Source organism: Oncorhynchus mykiss, chromosome 26 (assembly GCF_057628025.1).
Source record: "Oncorhynchus mykiss isolate SJ-2025 chromosome 26, ASM5762802v1, whole genome shotgun sequence".
NCBI lineage: Eukaryota > Metazoa > Chordata > Actinopteri > Salmoniformes > Salmonidae > Oncorhynchus > Oncorhynchus mykiss.
Genome location: NC_143047.1, coordinates 30,720,420 through 30,738,786, shown reverse-complemented (window position 1 = coordinate 30,738,786; position 18,367 = coordinate 30,720,420). Strand labels below are relative to the sequence as shown.

At 31.4% G+C, this 18,367-nt stretch overlaps 1 protein-coding gene across 1 annotated transcript in view; it reads right to left on the bottom strand.

The window, feature by feature from the left end:
- Positions 1 to 2,973: 2,973 nt before the first annotated feature.
- LOC110506127 (protein unc-13 homolog C) overlaps positions 2,974 to 18,367 on the bottom strand; it is a 301,686-nt gene continuing 286,292 nt past the window's right edge. The window contains exon 34 of the mRNA XM_090222664.1: positions 2,974 to 4,557. Within this exon, the coding sequence (XP_090078790.1) occupies positions 4,269 to 4,557 (289 nt within the window). The 3' untranslated portion in view covers positions 2,974 to 4,268. The remainder of the gene's footprint in view (positions 4,558 to 18,367) is intronic.

Sequence of the window (18,367 nt, the reverse complement as noted above, 5' to 3'; positions counted from 1 at the left end):
CTACACTGTTACACCATCAATTATACTACCACCTTTACCATCAAGACACTACACTGTTACACCATCAATTATACTACCACCTTCACCATCAAGACACTACACTGTTACACCATCAATTATACTACCACCTTCACCATCAAGACACTACACTGTTACACCATCAATTATACTACCACCTTCACCATCAAGACACTACACTGTTACACCATCAATTATACTACCACCTTTACCATCAAGACACTACACTGTTACACCATCAATTATACTACCACCTTCACCATCGAGGCACTACACTGTTACACCATCAATTATACCACCACCTTTACCATCAAGACACTACACTGTTACACCATCAATTATATTACTGTCACGACTCCCACCGAAGGTTCTACAGCTGCACCATCAAGAGCACTGGTTGCATCACTGCCTGGTATGGCAACTGCTCGGCCTCCGATCGCAAGGCACTACAGAGGGTAGTGCAAACGGCCCAGGACATCACTGGGCCCAAGCTTCCTGCCATCCAGGACCTCTATACCAGGCAGTGTCAGAGGAAGGCCCTAAAAATTGTCAAAGACCCCAGCCACCCTGCTACCGCACAGCAAGCGTTACCGGAGCACCAAGCCTAGGTCCATGAGGCTTCTAAACAGCTTCTACCCCCAAGCCATAAGACTCATCCAGAACATCCAGTCAAATGGCTGCCCAGACTATTTGCATTGCCCCCCCCCCCCTTTACACCACTGCTGCATAGTCACTTTAATAACTCTACCTACAGGTACATACTACCTCAAATAACCGGTGCCCCCCGCACATTTACTCTGTATCGGTACCCCCTGTATATAGTCTCGCTATTGTTATTTCACTGCTGCTCTTTAATTACTTGTTACTTTTATCTCTTATACTTATCTGTATTTTTTGAAACTGCATTGTTGGTTATGGGCTCGTAAGTAAGCATTTCACTGTTGTATTCGGCGCATGTGACTAATACAATCTGATTTGATTTGATTATAACACTTTAATAAGCTCACATAGTTGCTGTCACAAACTCCACACAGTTGGATATTCATTTCCCACTGAGCAAATCATTTCTGTACTTGCAGTACAGCATTCATATAAATACATTTTCATCAGTTTTCTGCTGTGGATGACCTTTTTTAAATGTAAAAAAACTCATGAATGCAACTGTTATTGTCAAATTGTTTTGTGCTGTACGTTTGTAGCCCTGGTTGTCCTGAAAAGAAAACGTTAAAACACTTCATTGTGAGGCTAAATATAAGGGCTCGACATGCAGATAAATGAAAGATTTTTGCTGGTGTTTTGGGACTGATAGGGTTAACATTCCTCTTCTGTCTGTTTCTGTTGACATTATTCTACATTACAGAGTTACACCGTTGGGGTGAGAATATCTACAAAAGGCACCCACACTGTTTGCGACGTGCGTCTGCGCCGGTGGAGACTAGGGTTGTGTCCCAAATGGCACACTATTCCCGATTTAGTGCACTACTTTGACCAGGGCTCATGGCACTATGTAGGGAATAGGGTGCAATTTGAGACACACATTACCCAACAGTAAGCATTAGCTAGCTTCAAATGCTTCAGGCTGAGCCTCTATGAGACTAGCTCAGACATCCCAGCTTGTGTGCTGAGAGAGAGAGAGAGAGAGAGAGAGAGAGAGAGAGAGAGAGAGAGAGAGAGAGAGAGAGAGAGAAAGAGAGAGAGAGAAAGAGAGAGAAAGAGAGAGAGAGATAGAGAGAGAGAGAGAGAGATGAATGAATTGATCTCTGATGACACCATGGATCCAACAGCAGAATTATAAATAGCTCTCCTCCCAGCAGCCAGCCAGGCCCCCTTCACTGTAAAACAAAGACAAGCCTGCATCCCAAACGACACCCTATTCCCCATAGGGTTCTATAGGGTGCTGTTTGGGATGTAGACAATAAGATGACATTGATAAATTGAGACCTTGAGGTCATAAGGGTCTATCTGACACTTTTGACTAATTGTAGTTATTGACATAGCGTTGTTCTGTTCAATGTTCCCTACCTATATAGTAGTATCAAATTACCCCAATTAATGTAGTTAAGTTCAAAATAATACAATATAGGCATGTCTGACACCATTCAAACCAATGAGGGTTTGAAACTTCAAAGCCAGTTATCTCAGAATCATCTTTTTGCAGATAGAACCTTACAGTTCCAAATTCCTGAAATGCCCTTTGTATAGACTAATTAAAGACTGGTCTGTCTATTGAAGCCTTTCAGCTGTCCACAATAACATTATTGTTCTGGAGAATGAGCAAACAGCTAAGATTAGCTAGCTAGCTGCCTCTGGACTACACAGAAGGATAGCCCATGGTGGGTGTTCTCTATTGGTTAGCTTCTCAAGTGGCACCATATTTACAATATAGTGCACTACTTTTGACCATGGCCCATAGGCCAAGGATACGCACCTTGATCCGCTGGGTAGAACCAATTAAATTACAACTTTTTTTTGACACACCCAGTCTGAACAGTCTGAACTGAATTTCATTCTGACTCTGAGCTTCAAAAGGGGCATTGAAAATGTCCTCTACTGATTAGTGTTAAAGTATTCTCAGCCTTGGAACGTCAGGGCTAGCGCGAAAATGAGCACTGTCTGGTGGACCCCCAGGAGAGGGATAGGAAAGGTTAGAGTTGATTACTGGGTGGTTTTCATTTGAGCCCAGGGCCACAGGGGACAATGAAGTTACAGATTGCATCTTTATGTGGGAAGGTTCATACAATAGAATGAAGTAGAACTCTAGTGATTTATAGGATCTCTGTGGGCCATACGGTACATTACTCTGTCATTCCATTTGAGACGTGACATTTCTTCTGGCAATAGATACTGTATATAGAGGCTACAGCATATAGGATTATATCACTGAATGAATGTATCAGATTACTAAACAACAAAAAAACACTTTGAACAATGTGTTGGAAATAAAGGAGACGGTTGTTTTGTACAATTTCTCACTAAATATATTTACATGACATACAATTCGCCATCAGTGCAATACATAGGAATGTTGCATATTTCCCCAATGTTAGACTCGTTCCTTTATGAAGAAAAATAAACCAAATGGCAGAAGCTGAATTCAACTCATGTGTAAAGTAACGTTTTGCGACTCTGAAATCTTCACACAAACTCAAAACAATAGTTCTAGAACCGCCCATCAACAATCAGATATTTAGCATTGTAAAACTAAATAGTTCACGTGTACATATATATTTTTCATACATGTAATGGATTGCTTTTGTACAAACATTTTTATATAACTTTGGCAGTTTCTCAGGAACAAAGTTATTTTAATAAATATGACAAAACAACAATATCAAACCGTCAGCAATGTTATGTAGGCTTGCCTTCCAAAGCTCGTGTTCACAGTGGTCGTACAGAAAGGCTGGAAGCCGATGGCCGAACGGAAAGATTACAGGCAAAAAGAAAACGAGAAAATAGGATCCACCCTTTCTGTGTAGACTGACAGCACTGGAGGCTTTTCGTTGTTGTCATGGTTATAAAATTACAAACACCTATGAAGGTTTACATAGCAGTCATCGCCGTTAAAAAAATGGTCTCTTTTCAGGTTTCGGCTTAAATACAAAGAGTTTTAGGGCCAGGGTACATGGACCCCGACCCTGTGGTCACTGTGAGATGATGGAAGAGACATGGTTGTAAACGGGGACATGCACAACAAGTGCTGTGTGAGGGGACGAGTAACAAAACGAGGGTGCAAATGAACGATTTTTAACGATTAAAACGCCACCGTTTTTTTGAGAGAATGATTTTACACTGAACCAAATAATCAAGCAAATTTTTCATCAAACATTTAGTATCACCATAATTCATCACTACTATCTTTTGTTGTTTGTTTTGTTGTTGTACTATTTTTCCTCTGGTTTGGCACTTTATCGGAACAAATCTAAATGTTTTACAAAAAGGTATTTCATGTCTCGTTAACATAACTTGTAGAATATAGTACTTAATATTGAGCATACGGTAAGTAAACACTGGTACATACTGTAGTTTAAAATGAACATTCCAACAGATGTTTTACGCACATGCACAAAAACAGACAACACAACTCCTCAACTGTCGTCCTTCCTTCCTTCCTTCCTTCCTTCCTTCCTTCCTTCCTTCCTTCCTTCCTTCCTTCCTTCCTTCCCCGTGCCTCCCTCCCACTCTTCCCCTCCTCTATTCCCTCCCATGCAATCATCCATTCATCCCATCCCTTCCTCCCTCACATCTCCATACTAGGAGGCCACCTCCTCTGAAGAGCGTACGTCGGTCTTGAGACGACAAAACTCTTTGGCCACTTCGTCGTTGGTCCTTTGAGAGAGTATCCTCATGATGGTGAGTCCGGTGTCGTCCATGGAGATGCTCTTCACCAGAGGGTAGCAGGCACAGCAGCTCCCCTGGTCGGCCAGGTCTCTGAGCTGGAGCACCGCCATGCCGATGATACGGTCCTCTCTGGCGAAGCAGTAGTCCTTCACTGAGACGTGCAGCTCGTAGCACTCTGGACCGTACTCATTGCTCAGAACACTGGGGAGGAAGAGAGACAACAACATGATCAATATCAGTCCCATGCCTCTACTATATTTGTAGTTTATTGAACAGGATAGATAGAACATCTTCATTAACAACAACAACACGCAGTCAGAGAAGAGAGGACATGTCATGTTGTATGACTGATTGATTCATTGATTGATTGATTAGACAACGGAACTCAATCAGTCAGAGACCAGACACCAGAGAGCTAAAAGTTAGTTGGATAAAATGAACACAAGCACAGAAACCACACACAAACACACACACGCACAGAAACCATACACAAACACACAGACACAGAAACCACACACAAACACACAGAAACCACACAAACACAGACGCACAGAAACCACACACAAACACACAGAAACCATACAATCATACACGCGCACAGAAACCACACACAAACACACACACAGAAACCACACACTAACACACACACGCACAGAAACCACACACAAACACACGCACGCACGCACAGAAACCACACACAAACACACACGCACAGAAACCACACACAAACACACACACGCACAGAAACCACACACTAACACACACACGCACAGAAACCACACACAATCATACACACGCACAGAAACCACACACAAACACACACACGCACAGAAACCACACACTAACACACACACGCACAGAAACCACACACAAACACACACGCCACTCTCCCTATGTGCCAAGTCTAATATCAATGAGGACATAGCATTTCACAAGAGGTCAGATGGCTTTGTCCCGTAGCAGGATGTATAATAATGTGTATAATAACATGTACAATTTGTCAGTGAGAGATGCTGGTTCGGTGACATCTCTATGACAGGAGAGGTTTCATTGTTGTGACTTACTGAAATGAGGGTGACCCCAAACTTTTGAATGGTAGTGTGTATATATATATAAAAGCCAGAATCTTAATTGTTGGGAATGAAATGGAGCAAGTCACATCCACTAGATTCCTCTGAGCTCTAATTGATGAAAGTTATCCTGGAAAGATCAAATTCAACTTGTCTGCAGCAAAGTGATGAAATCTGTTGGTATCATCAGAAAGATTAGTGGTCAGGCTTGCTTCCTAACTCTATACTATAGCTTAATTTACTCATATCTCATTTACTGTAATACTGGGCCAGTACATATGCCTCCTACCTACACAAATGACTCATCATACACAAGACATAAACTAGCAACCTCCTCTAATTACCTGGAACCATCTGCACCTTTGTTTAAGAAACTCAATATCTTGTCTATTTACAACATTAATGCACGCCAATTATGCACTTTCATCTACAAATACTTCCCAAACAGTTGAACTAAACCCTTCAATGGATTCTTCCAGGTTCATTCTGAAATCCATCTGTATAACACAAGACACTGTGATAACCTTCACCCTACCCACTGCCACACCTCACATAGTCAATTCTCTATCAGATACAGAGATGCCATACTCTGGAATTCTCACATTGCCAAAACATCATCATCCCTCGATAACTCCAAGCAAAGACTGGAGGTCAGCCGGATGAACCAAACTACTCCGTAATCTCCTCCACAAAGCCTAACTCTCACACACTCAAATGCGCGCGCACACACACACACACACACACACACACACACATCTGTATTGTTATCTCATATGTTTAAATGTGTTTTTATCAGATGTTTTAAATGTGTTTTTATCTGTATTGTTGTCTATCAGATGTTTTAAATGTGTTTGTATCTGTATTGTTGTCTATCAGATGTTTGAAATGTGTTTTTATCTGTATTGTTGTCTATCAGTTGTTTTAAATGTGTTTTCATCTGTATTGTTGTCTATTAGATGTTTTAAATGTGTTTTTATCTGTATTGTTGTCTATCAGATGTTTTAAATGTGTTTGTATCTGTATTGTTGTCTATCAGATGTTTTAAATGTGTTTGTATCTGTATTGTTGTCTATCAGAGGTTTTAAATGTGTTGGTATCTGTATTGTTGTCTCAGATGTTTAAATGTGTTTTTATCTGTATTGTTGTCTATCAGATGTTTTAAATGTGTTTTTAGCTGTATTGTTGTCTATTAGATGTTTTAAATGTGTTTGTTGTCTATTAGATGTTTTAAATGTGTTTTTATCTGTCTTGTTGTCTATCGGATGTTTTAAATGTGTTTTTATGTGCATTGTTGTCTATTAGATGTTTTAAATGTGTTTGTATCTGTATTGTTGTCTTTCAAATGTTTTAAATGTGTTTCATCTGTATTGTTGTCTATTAGATGTTTTAAATGTGTTTGTATCTGTATTGTTATCTCAGATGTTTAAATGTGTTTTTATCAGATGTTTTAAATGTGTTTGTATCTGTATTGTTGTCTATCAGATGTTTTAAATGTGTTTCATCTGTATTGTTGTCTATTCGATGTTTTAAATGTGTTTGTATCTGTATTGTTATCTCAGATGTTTAAATGTGTTTTTATCAGATGATTTAAATGTGTTTTTATCTGTATTGTTGTCTATCAGATGTTTTAAATGTGTTTGTATCTGTATTGTTGTCTATCAGATGTTTGAAATGTGTTTTATATCTGTATTGTTGTCTATCGGATGTTTTAAATGTGTTTTTATGTGCATTGTTGTCTATTAGATGTTTTAAATGTGTTGTATCTGTATTGTTGTCTATCAAATGTTTTAAATGTGTTTCATCTGTATTGTTGTCTATCAGTTGTTTTAAATGTGTTTTCATCTGTATTGTTGTCTATTAGATGTTTTAAATGTGTTTGTATCTGTATTGTTGTCTATCAAATGTTTTAAATGTGTTTCATCTGTATTGTTGTCTATCAGATGTTTTAAATGTGTTTGTATCTGTATTGTTGTCTATTAGATGATTTAAATGTGTTTTTATCTGTATTGTTGTCTATCAGATGTTTTAAATGTGTTTGTATCTGTATTGTTGTCTATCAGATGTTTTAAATGTGTTTTTATCTGTATTGTTGTCTATTAGATGTTTTAAATGTGTTTTTATCTGTATTGTTGTCTATCAGATGTTTTAAATGTGTTTGTATCTGTATTGTTGTCTATTAGATGTTTTAAATGTGTTTTTATCTGTATTGTTGTCTATCAGATGGTTTAAATGTGTTTGTATCTGTATTGTTGTCTATTAGATGTTTTAAATGTGTTTTTATCTGTATTGTTGTCTATCAGATGGTTTAAATGTGTTTGTATCTGTATTGTTGTCTATCAGATGTTTTAAATGTGTTTCATCTGTATTGTTGTCTATTAGATGTTTTAAATGTGTTTGTATCTGTATTGTTATCTCATATATTTAAATGTGTTTTTATCAGATGTTTTAAATGTGTTTTTATCTGTATTGTTGTCTATCAAATGTTTTAAATGTGTTTGTATCTGTATTGTTGTCTATCAGATGTTTGAAATGTGTTTTTATCTGTATTGTTGTCTATCAGTTGTTTTAAATGTGTTTTCATCTGTATTGTTGTCTATCAGATGTTTTAAATGTGTTTTCATCTGTATTGTTGTCTATCAGATGTTTTAAATGTGTTTGTATCTGTATTGTTGTCTATTAGATGTTTTAAATGTGTTTTTATCTGTATTGTTGTCTATCAGATGTTTTAAATGTGTTTGTATCTGTATTGTTGTCTATCAGATGTTTTAAATGTGTTTGTATCTGTATTGTTGTCTATCAGAGGTTTTAAATGTGTTGGTATCTGTATTGTTGTCTCAGATGTTTAAATGTGTTTTTATCTGTATTGTTGTCTATCAGATGTTTTAAATGTGTTTTTATCTGTATTGTTGTCTATTAGATGTTTTAAATGTGTTTGTTGTCTATTAGATGTTTTAAATGTGTTTTTATCTGTCTTGTTGTCTATCGGATGTTTTAAATGTGTTTTTATGTGCATTGTTGTCTATTAGATGTTTTAAATGTGTTTTCATCTGTATTGTTGTCTATCAGATGTTTTAAATGTGTTTGTATCTGTATTGTTGTCTATTAGATGTTTTAAATGTGTTTTTATCTGTATTGTTGTCTATCAGATGTTTTAAATGTGTTTGTATCTGTATTGTTGTCTATCAGATGTTTTAAATGTGTTTGTATCTGTATTGTTGTCTATCAGAGGTTTTAAATGTGTTGGTATCTGTATTGTTGTCTCAGATGTTTAAATGTGTTTTTATCTGTATTGTTGTCTATCAGATGTTTTAAATGTGTTTTTATCTGTATTGTTGTCTATTAGATGTTTTAAATGTGTTTGTTGTCTATTAGATGTTTTAAATGTGTTTTTATCTGTATTGTTGTCTATCGGATGTTTTAAATGTGTTTTTATGTGCATTGTTGTCTATTAGATGTTTTAAATGTGTTTGTATCTGTATTGTTGTCTATCAAATGTTTTAAATGTGTTTCATCTGTATTGTTGTCTATTAGATGTTTTAAATGTGTTTGTATCTGTATTGTTATCTCAGATGTTTAAATGTGTTTTTATCAGATGTTTTAAATGTGTTTTTATCTGTATTGTTGTCTATCAGATGTTTTAAATGTGTTTGTATCTGTATTGTTGTCTATCAGATGTTTTAAATGTGTTTTTATCTGTATTGTTGTCTATTAGATGTTTTAAATGTGTTTTTATCTGTATTGTTGTCTATCAGATGTTTTAAATGTGTTTGTATCTGTATTGTTGTCTATCAGATGTTTTAAATGTGTTTCATCTGTATTGTTTTCTATTCAATGTTTTAAATGTGTTTGTATCTGTATTGTTATCTCAGATGTTTAAATGTGTTTTTATCAGATGATTTAAATGTGTTTTTATCTGTATTGTTGTCTATCAGATGTTTTAAATGTGTTTGTATCTGTATTGTTGTCTATCAGATGTTTTAAATGTGTTTTTATCTGTATTGTTGTCTATTAGATGTTTTAAATGTGTTTTTATCTGTATTGTTGTCTATCAGATGTTTTAAATGTGTTTGTATCTGTATTGTTGTCTATTAGATGTTTTAAATGTGTTTTTATCTGTATTGTTGTCTATCAGATGGTTTAAATGTGTTTGTATCTGTATTGTTGTCTATTAGATGTTTTAAATGTGTTTTTATCTGTATTGTTGTCTATCAGATGGTTTAAATGTGTTTGTATCTGTATTGTTGTCTATCAGATGTTTTAAATGTGTTTCATCTGTATTGTTGTCTATTAGATGTTTTAAATGTGTTTGTATCTGTATTGTTATCTCATATGTTTAAATGTGTTTTTATCAGATGTTTTAAATGTGTTTTTATCTGTATTGTTGTCTATCAGATGTTTTAAATGTGTTTGTATCTGTATTGTTGTCTATCAGATGTTTGAAATGTGTTTTTATCTGTATTGTTGTCTATCAGTTGTTTTAAATGTGTTTTCATCTGTATTGTTGTCTATCAGATGTTTTAAATGTGTTTTCATCTGTATTGTTGTCTATCAGATGTTTTAAATGTGTTTGTATCTGTATTGTTGTCTATTAGATGTTTTAAATGTGTTTTTATCTGTATTGTTGTCTATCAGATGTTTTAAATGTGTTTGTATCTGTATTGTTGTCTATCAGATGTTTTAAATGTGTTTGTATCTGTATTGTTGTCTATCAGAGGTTTTAAATGTGTTGGTATCTGTATTGTTGTCTCAGATGTTTAAATGTGTTTTTATCTGTATTGTTGTCTATCAGATGTTTTAAATGTGTTTTTAGCTGTATTGTTGTCTATTAGATGTTTTAAATGTGTTTGTTTTCTATTAGATGTTTTAAATGTGTTTTTATCTGTCTTGTTGTCTATCGGATGTTTTAAATGTGTTTTTATGTGCATTGTTGTCTATTAGATGTTTTAAATGTGTTTGTATCTGTATTGTTGTCTTTCAAATGTTTTAAATGTGTTTCATCTGTATTGTTGTCTATTAGATGTTTTAAATGTGTTTGTATCTGTATTGTTATCTCAGATGTTTAAATGTGTTTTTATCAGATGTTTTAAATGTGTTTGTATCTGTATTGTTGTCTATCAGATGTTTTAAATGTGTTTCATCTGTATTGTTGTCTATTCGATGTTTTAAATGTGTTTGTATCTGTATTGTTATCTCAGATGTTTAAATGTGTTTTTATCAGATGATTTAAATGTGTTTTTATCTGTATTGTTGTCTATCAGATGTTTTAAATGTGTTTGTATCTGTATTGTTGTCTATCAGATGTTTGAAATGTGTTTTATATCTGTATTGTTGTCTATCGGATGTTTTAAATGTGTTTTTATGTGCATTGTTGTCTATTAGATGTTTTAAATGTGTTGTATCTGTATTGTTGTCTATCAAATGTTTTAAATGTGTTTCATCTGTATTGTTGTCTATCAGTTGTTTTAAATGTGTTTTCATCTGTATTGTTGTCTATTAGATGTTTTAAATGTGTTTGTATCTGTATTGTTGTCTATCAAATGTTTTAAATGTGTTTCATCTGTATTGTTGTCTATCAGATGTTTTAAATGTGTTTGTATCTGTATTGTTGTCTATTAGATGATTTAAATGTGTTTTTATCTGTATTGTTGTCTATCAGATGTTTTAAATGTGTTTGTATCTGTATTGTTGTCTATCAGATGTTTTAAATGTGTTTTTATCTGTATTGTTGTCTATTAGATGTTTTAAATGTGTTTTTATCTGTATTGTTGTCTATCAGATGTTTTAAATGTGTTTGTATCTGTATTGTTGTCTATTAGATGTTTTAAATGTGTTTTTATCTGTATTGTTGTCTATCAGATGGTTTAAATGTGTTTGTATCTGTATTGTTGTCTATTAGATGTTTTAAATGTGTTTTTATCTGTATTGTTGTCTATCAGATGGTTTAAATGTGTTTGTATCTGTATTGTTGTCTATCAGATGTTTTAAATGTGTTTCATCTGTATTGTTGTCTATTAGATGTTTTAAATGTGTTTGTATCTGTATTGTTATCTCATATGTTTAAATGTGTTTTTATCAGATGTTTTAAATGTGTTTTTATCTGTATTGTTGTCTATCAAATGTTTTAAATGTGTTTGTATCTGTATTGTTGTCTATCAGATGTTTGAAATGTGTTTTTATCTGTATTGTTGTCTATCAGTTGTTTTAAATGTGTTTTCATCTGTATTGTTGTCTATCAGATGTTTTAAATGTGTTTTCATCTGTATTGTTGTCTATCAGATGTTTTAAATGTGTTTGTATCTGTATTGTTGTCTATTAGATGTTTTAAATGTGTTTTTATCTGTATTGTTGTCTATCAGATGTTTTAAATGTGTTTGTATCTGTATTGTTGTCTATCAGATGTTTTAAATGTGTTTGTATCTGTATTGTTGTCTATCAGAGGTTTTAAATGTGTTGGTATCTGTATTGTTGTCTCAGATGTTTAAATGTGTTTTTATCTGTATTGTTGTCTATCAGATGTTTTAAATGTGTTTTTATCTGTATTGTTGTCTATTAGATGTTTTAAATGTGTTTGTTGTCTATTAGATGTTTTAAATGTGTTTTTATCTGTCTTGTTGTCTATCGGATGTTTTAAATGTGTTTTTATGTGCATTGTTGTCTATTAGATGTTTTAAATGTGTTTGTATCTGTATTGTTGTCTTTCAAATGTTTTAAATGTGTTTCATCTGTATTGTTGTCTATTAGATGTTTTAAATGTGTTTGTATCTGTATTGTTATCTCAGATGTTTAAATGTGTTTTTATCAGATGTTTTAAATGTGTTTGTATCTGTATTGTTGTCTATCAGATGTTTTAAATGTGTTTCATCTGTATTGTTGTCTATTCGATGTTTTAAATGTGTTTGTATCTGTATTGTTATCTCAGATGTTTAAATGTGTTTTTATCAGATGTTTTAAATGTGTTTTTATCTGTATTGTTGTCTATCAGATGTTTTAAATGTGTTTTTATCTGTATTGTTGTCTATCAGATGTTTTAAATGTGTTTGTATCTGTATTGTTGTCTATCAGATGTTTTAAATGTGTTTTTATCTGTATTGTTGTCTATTAGATGTTTTAAATGTGTTTTTTTCTGTATTGTTGTCTATCAGATGTTTTAAATGTGTTTGTATCTGTATTGTTGTCTATCAGATGTTTTAAATGTGTTTCATCTGTATTGTTGTCTATTCGATGTTTTAAATGTGTTTTTATCTGTATTGTTGTCTATCAGATGTTTTAAATGTGTTTCATCTGTATTGTTGTCTATTAGATGTTTTAAATGTGTTTGTATCTGTATTGTTATCTCAGATGTTTAAATGTGTTTTTATCAGATGTTTTAAATGTGTTTGTATCTGTATTGTTGTCTATCAGATGTTTTAAATGTGTTTCATCTGTATTGTTGTCTATTCGATGTTTTAAATGTGTTTGTATCTGTATTGTTATCTCAGATGTTTAAATGTGTTTTTATCAGATGTTTTAAATGTGTTTGTATCTGTATTGTTGTCTATCAGATGTTTTAAATGTGTTTCATCTGTATTGTTGTCTATTCGATGTTTTAAATGTGTTTGTATCTGTATTGTTATCTCAGATGTTTAAATGTGTTTTTATCAGATGATTTAAATGTGTTTTTATCTGTATTGTTGTCTATCAGATGTTTTAAATGTGTTTGTATCTGTATTGTTGTCTATCAGATGTTTGAAATGTGTTTTATATCTGTATTGTTGTCTATCGGATGTTTTAAATGTGTTTTTATGTGCATTGTTGTCTATTAGATGTTTTAAATGTGTTGTATCTGTATTGTTGTCTATCAAATGTTTTAAATGTGTTTCATCTGTATTGTTGTCTATCAGTTGTTTTAAATGTGTTTTCATCTGTATTGTTGTCTATTAGATGTTTTAAATGTGTTTGTATCTGTATTGTTGTCTATCAAATGTTTTAAATGTGTTTCATCTGTATTGTTGTCTATCAGATGTTTTAAATGTGTTTGTATCTGTATTGTTGTCTATTAGATGATTTAAATGTGTTTTTATCTGTATTGTTGTCTATCAGATGTTTTAAATGTGTTTGTATCTGTATTGTTGTCTATCAGATGTTTTAAATGTGTTTTTATCTGTATTGTTGTCTATTAGATGTTTTAAATGTGTTTTTATCTGTATTGTTGTCTATCAGATGTTTTAAATGTGTTTGTATCTGTATTGTTGTCTATTAGATGTTTTAAATGTGTTTTTATCTGTATTGTTGTCTATTAGATGTTTTAAATGTGTTTTTATCTGTATTGTTGTCTATCAGATGGTTTAAATGTGTTTGTATCTGTATTGTTGTCTATCAGATGTTTTAAATGTGTTTCATCTGTATTGTTGTCTATTAGATGTTTTAAATGTGTTTGTATCTGTATTGTTATCTCATATGTTTAAATGTGTTTTTATCAGATGTTTTAAATGTGTTTTTATCTGTATTGTTGTCTATCAAATGTTTTAAATGTGTTTGTATCTGTATTGTTGTCTATCAGATGTTTGAAATGTGTTTTTATCTGTATTGTTGTCTATCAGTTGTTTTAAATGTGTTTTCATCTGTATTGTTGTCTATCAGATGTTTTAAATGTGTTTTCATCTGTATTGTTGTCTATCAGATGTTTTAAATGTGTTTGTATCTGTATTGTTGTCTATTAGATGTTTTAAATGTGTTTTTATCTGTATTGTTGTCTATCAGATGTTTTAAATGTGTTTGTATCTGTATTGTTGTCTATCAGATGTTTTAAATGTGTTTGTATCTGTATTGTTGTCTATCAGAGGTTTTAAATGTGTTGGTATCTGTATTGTTGTCTCAGATGTTTAAATGTGTTTTTATCTGTATTGTTGTCTATCAGATGTTTTAAATGTGTTTTTATCTGTATTGTTGTCTATTAGATGTTTTAAATGTGTTTGTTGTCTATTAGATGTTTTAAATGTGTTTTTATCTGTCTTGTTGTCTATCGGATGTTTTAAATGTGTTTTTATGTGCATTGTTGTCTATTAGATGTTTTAAATGTGTTTGTATCTGTATTGTTGTCTTTCAAATGTTTTAAATGTGTTTCATCTGTATTGTTGTCTATTAGATGTTTTAAATGTGTTTGTATCTGTATTGTTATCTCAGATGTTTAAATGTGTTTTTATCAGATGTTTTAAATGTGTTTGTATCTGTATTGTTGTCTATCAGATGTTTTAAATGTGTTTCATCTGTATTGTTGTCTATTCGATGTTTTAAATGTGTTTGTATCTGTATTGTTATCTCAGATGTTTAAATGTGTTTTTATCAGATGTTTTAAATGTGTTTTTATCTGTATTGTTGTCTATCAGATGTTTTAAATGTGTTTTTATCTGTATTGTTGTCTATCAGATGTTTTAAATGTGTTTGTATCTGTATTGTTGTCTATCAGATGTTTTAAATGTGTTTTTATCTGTATTGTTGTCTATTAGATGTTTTAAATGTGTTTTTATCTGTATTGTTGTCTATCAGATGTTTTAAATGTGTTTGTATCTGTATTGTTGTCTATCAGATGTTTTAAATGTGTTTCATCTGTATTGTTGTCTATTCGATGTTTTAAATGTGTTTTTATCTGTATTGTTGTCTATCAGATGTTTTAAATGTGTTTCATCTGTATTGTTGTCTATTAGATGTTTTAAATGTGTTTGTATCTGTATTGTTATCTCAGATGTTTAAATGTGTTTTTATCAGATGTTTTAAATGTGTTTGTATCTGTATTGTTGTCTATCAGATGTTTTAAATGTGTTTCATCTGTATTGTTGTCTATTCGATGTTTTAAATGTGTTTGTATCTGTATTGTTATCTCAGATGTTTAAATGTGTTTTTATCAGATGTTTTAAATGTGTTTTTATCTGTATTGTTGTCTATCAGATGTTTTAAATGTGTTTTTATCTGTATTGTTGTCTATCAGATGTTTTAAATGTGTTTGTATCTGTATTGTTGTCTATCAGATGTTTTAAATGTGTTTTTATCTGTATTGTTGTCTATTAGATGTTTTAAATGTGTTTTTATCTGTATTGTTGTCTATCAGATGTTTTAAATGTGTTTGTATCTGTATTGTTGTCTATCAGATGTTTTAAATGTGTTTCATCTGTATTGTTGTCTATTCGATGTTTTAAATGTGTTTTTATCTGTATTGTTGTCTATCAGATGTTTAAATGTGTTTTTATCAGATTATTTAAATGTGTTTTTATCTGTATTGTTGTCTATCAGATGTTTAAATGTGTTTGTATCTGTATTGTTGTCTATCAGATGTTTTAAATGTGTTTTTATCTGTATTGTTGTCTATTAGATGTTTTAAATGTGTTTTTATCTGTATTGTTGTCTATCAGATGTTTTAAATGTGTTTGTATCTGTATTGTTGTCTATTAGATGTTTTAAATGTGTTTTTATCTGTATTGTTGTCTATCAGATGGTTTAAATGTGTTTGTATCTGTATTGTTGTCTATTAGATGTTTTAAATGTGTTTTTATCTGTATTGTTGTCTATCAGATGGTTTAAATGTGTTTGTATCTGTATTGTTGTCTATCAGATGTTTTAAATGTGTTTCATCTGTATTGTTGTCTATTAGATGTTTTAAATGTGTTTGTATCTGTATTGTTGTCTATCAGATGTTTTAAATGTGTTTGTATCTGTATTGTTGTCTATCAGAGGTTTTAAATGTGTTGGTATCTGTATTGTTGTCTCAGATGTTTAAATGTGTTTTTATCTGTATTGTTGTCTATCAGATGTTTTAAATGTGTTTTTATCTGTATTGTTGTCTATTAGATGTTTTAAATGTGTTTGTTGTCTATTAGATGTTTTAAATGTGTTTTTATCTGTCTTGTTGTCTATCGGATGTTTTAAATATGTTTTTATGTGCATTGTTGTCTATTAGATGTTTTAAATGTGTTTGTATCTGTATTGTTGTCTTTCAAATGTTTTAAATGTGTTTCATCTGTATTGTTGTCTATTAGATGTTTTAAATGTGTTTGTATCTGTATTGTTATCTCAGATGTTTAAATGTGTTTTTATCAGATGTTTTAAATGGGTTTGTATCTGTATTGTTGTCTATCAGATGTTTTAAATGTGTTTCATCTGTATTGTTGTCTATTCGATGTTTTAAATGTGTTTGTATCTGTATTGTTATCTCAGATGTTTAAATGTGTTTTTATCAGATGTTTTAAATGTGTTTTTATCTGTATTGTTGTCTATCAGATGTTTTAAATGTGTTTTTATCTGTATTGTTGTCTATCAGATGTTTTAAATGTGTTTGTATCTGTATTGTTGTCTATCAGATGTTTTAAATGTGTTTTTATCTGTATTGTTGTCTATTAGATGTTTTAAATGTGTTTTTATCTGTATTGTTGTCTATCAGATGTTTTAAATGTGTTTGTATCTGTATTGTTGTCTATCAGATGTTTTAAATGTGTTTCATCTGTATTGTTGTCTATTCGATGTTTTAAATGTGTTTGTATCTGTATTGTTATCTCAGATGTTTAAATATGTTTTTATCAGATGATTTAAATGTGTTTTTATCTGTATTGTTGTCTATCAGATGTTTTAAATGTGTTTGTATCTGTATTGTTGTCTATCAGATGTTTTAAATGTGTTTTTATCTGTATTGTTGTCTATTAGATGTTTTAAATATGTTTTTATCTGTATTGTTGTCTATCAGATGTTTTAAATGTGTTTGTATCTGTATTGTTGTCTATTAGATGTTTTAAATGTGTTTTTATCTGTATTGTTGTCTATCAGATGGTTTAAATGTGTTTGTATCTGTATTGTTGTCTATTAGATGTTTTAAATGTGTTTTTATCTGTATTGTTGTCTATCAGATGGTTTAAATGTGTTTGTATCTGTATTGTTGTCTATCAGATGTTTTAAATGTGTTTCATCTGTATTGTTGTCTATTAGATGTTTTAAATGTGTTTGTATCTGTATTGTTATCTCATATGTTTAAATGTGTTTTTATCAGATGTTTTAAATGTGTTTTTATCTGTATTGTTGTCTATCAGATGTTTTAAATGTGTTTGTATCTGTATTGTTGTCTATCAGATGTTTGAAATGTGTTTTTATCTGTATTGTTGTCTATCAGTTGTTTTAAATGTGTTTGTATCTGTATTGTTATCTCAGATGTTTAAATGTGTTTTTATCAGATGATTTAAATGTGTTTTTATCTGTATTGTTGTCTATCAGATGTTTTAAATGTGTTTGTATCTGTATTGTTGTCTATCAGATGTTTTAAATGTGTTTTTATCTGTATTGTTGTCTATTAGATGTTTTAAATGTGTTTTTATCTGTATTGTTGTCTATCAGATGTTTTAAATGTGTTTGTATCTGTATTGTTGTCTATTAGATGTTTTAAATGTGTTTTTATCTGTATATTTGTCTATCAGATGGTTTAAATGTGTTTGTATCTGTATTGTTGTCTATTAGATGTTTTAAATGTGTTTTTATCTGTATTGTTGTCTATCAGATGGTTTAAATGTGTTTGTATCTGTATTGTTGTCTATCAGATGTTTTAAATGTGTTTCATCTGTATTGTTGTCTATTAGATGTTTTAAATGTGTTTGTATCTGTATTGTTATCTCATATGTTTAAATGTGTTTTTATCAGATGTTTTAAATGTGCTTTTATCTGTATTGTTGTCTATCAGATGTTTTAAATGTGTTTGTATCTGTATTGTTGTCTATCAGATGTTTGAAATGTGTTTTTATCTGTATTGTTGTCTATCAGATGTTTTAAATGTGTTTTCATCTGTATTGTTGTCTATCAGATGTTTTAAATGTGTTTGTATCTGTATCGTTGTCTATTAGATGTTTTAAATGTGTTTTTATCTGTATTGTTGTCTATCAGATGTTTTAAATGTGTTTGTATCTGTATTGTTGTCTATCAGATGTTTTAAA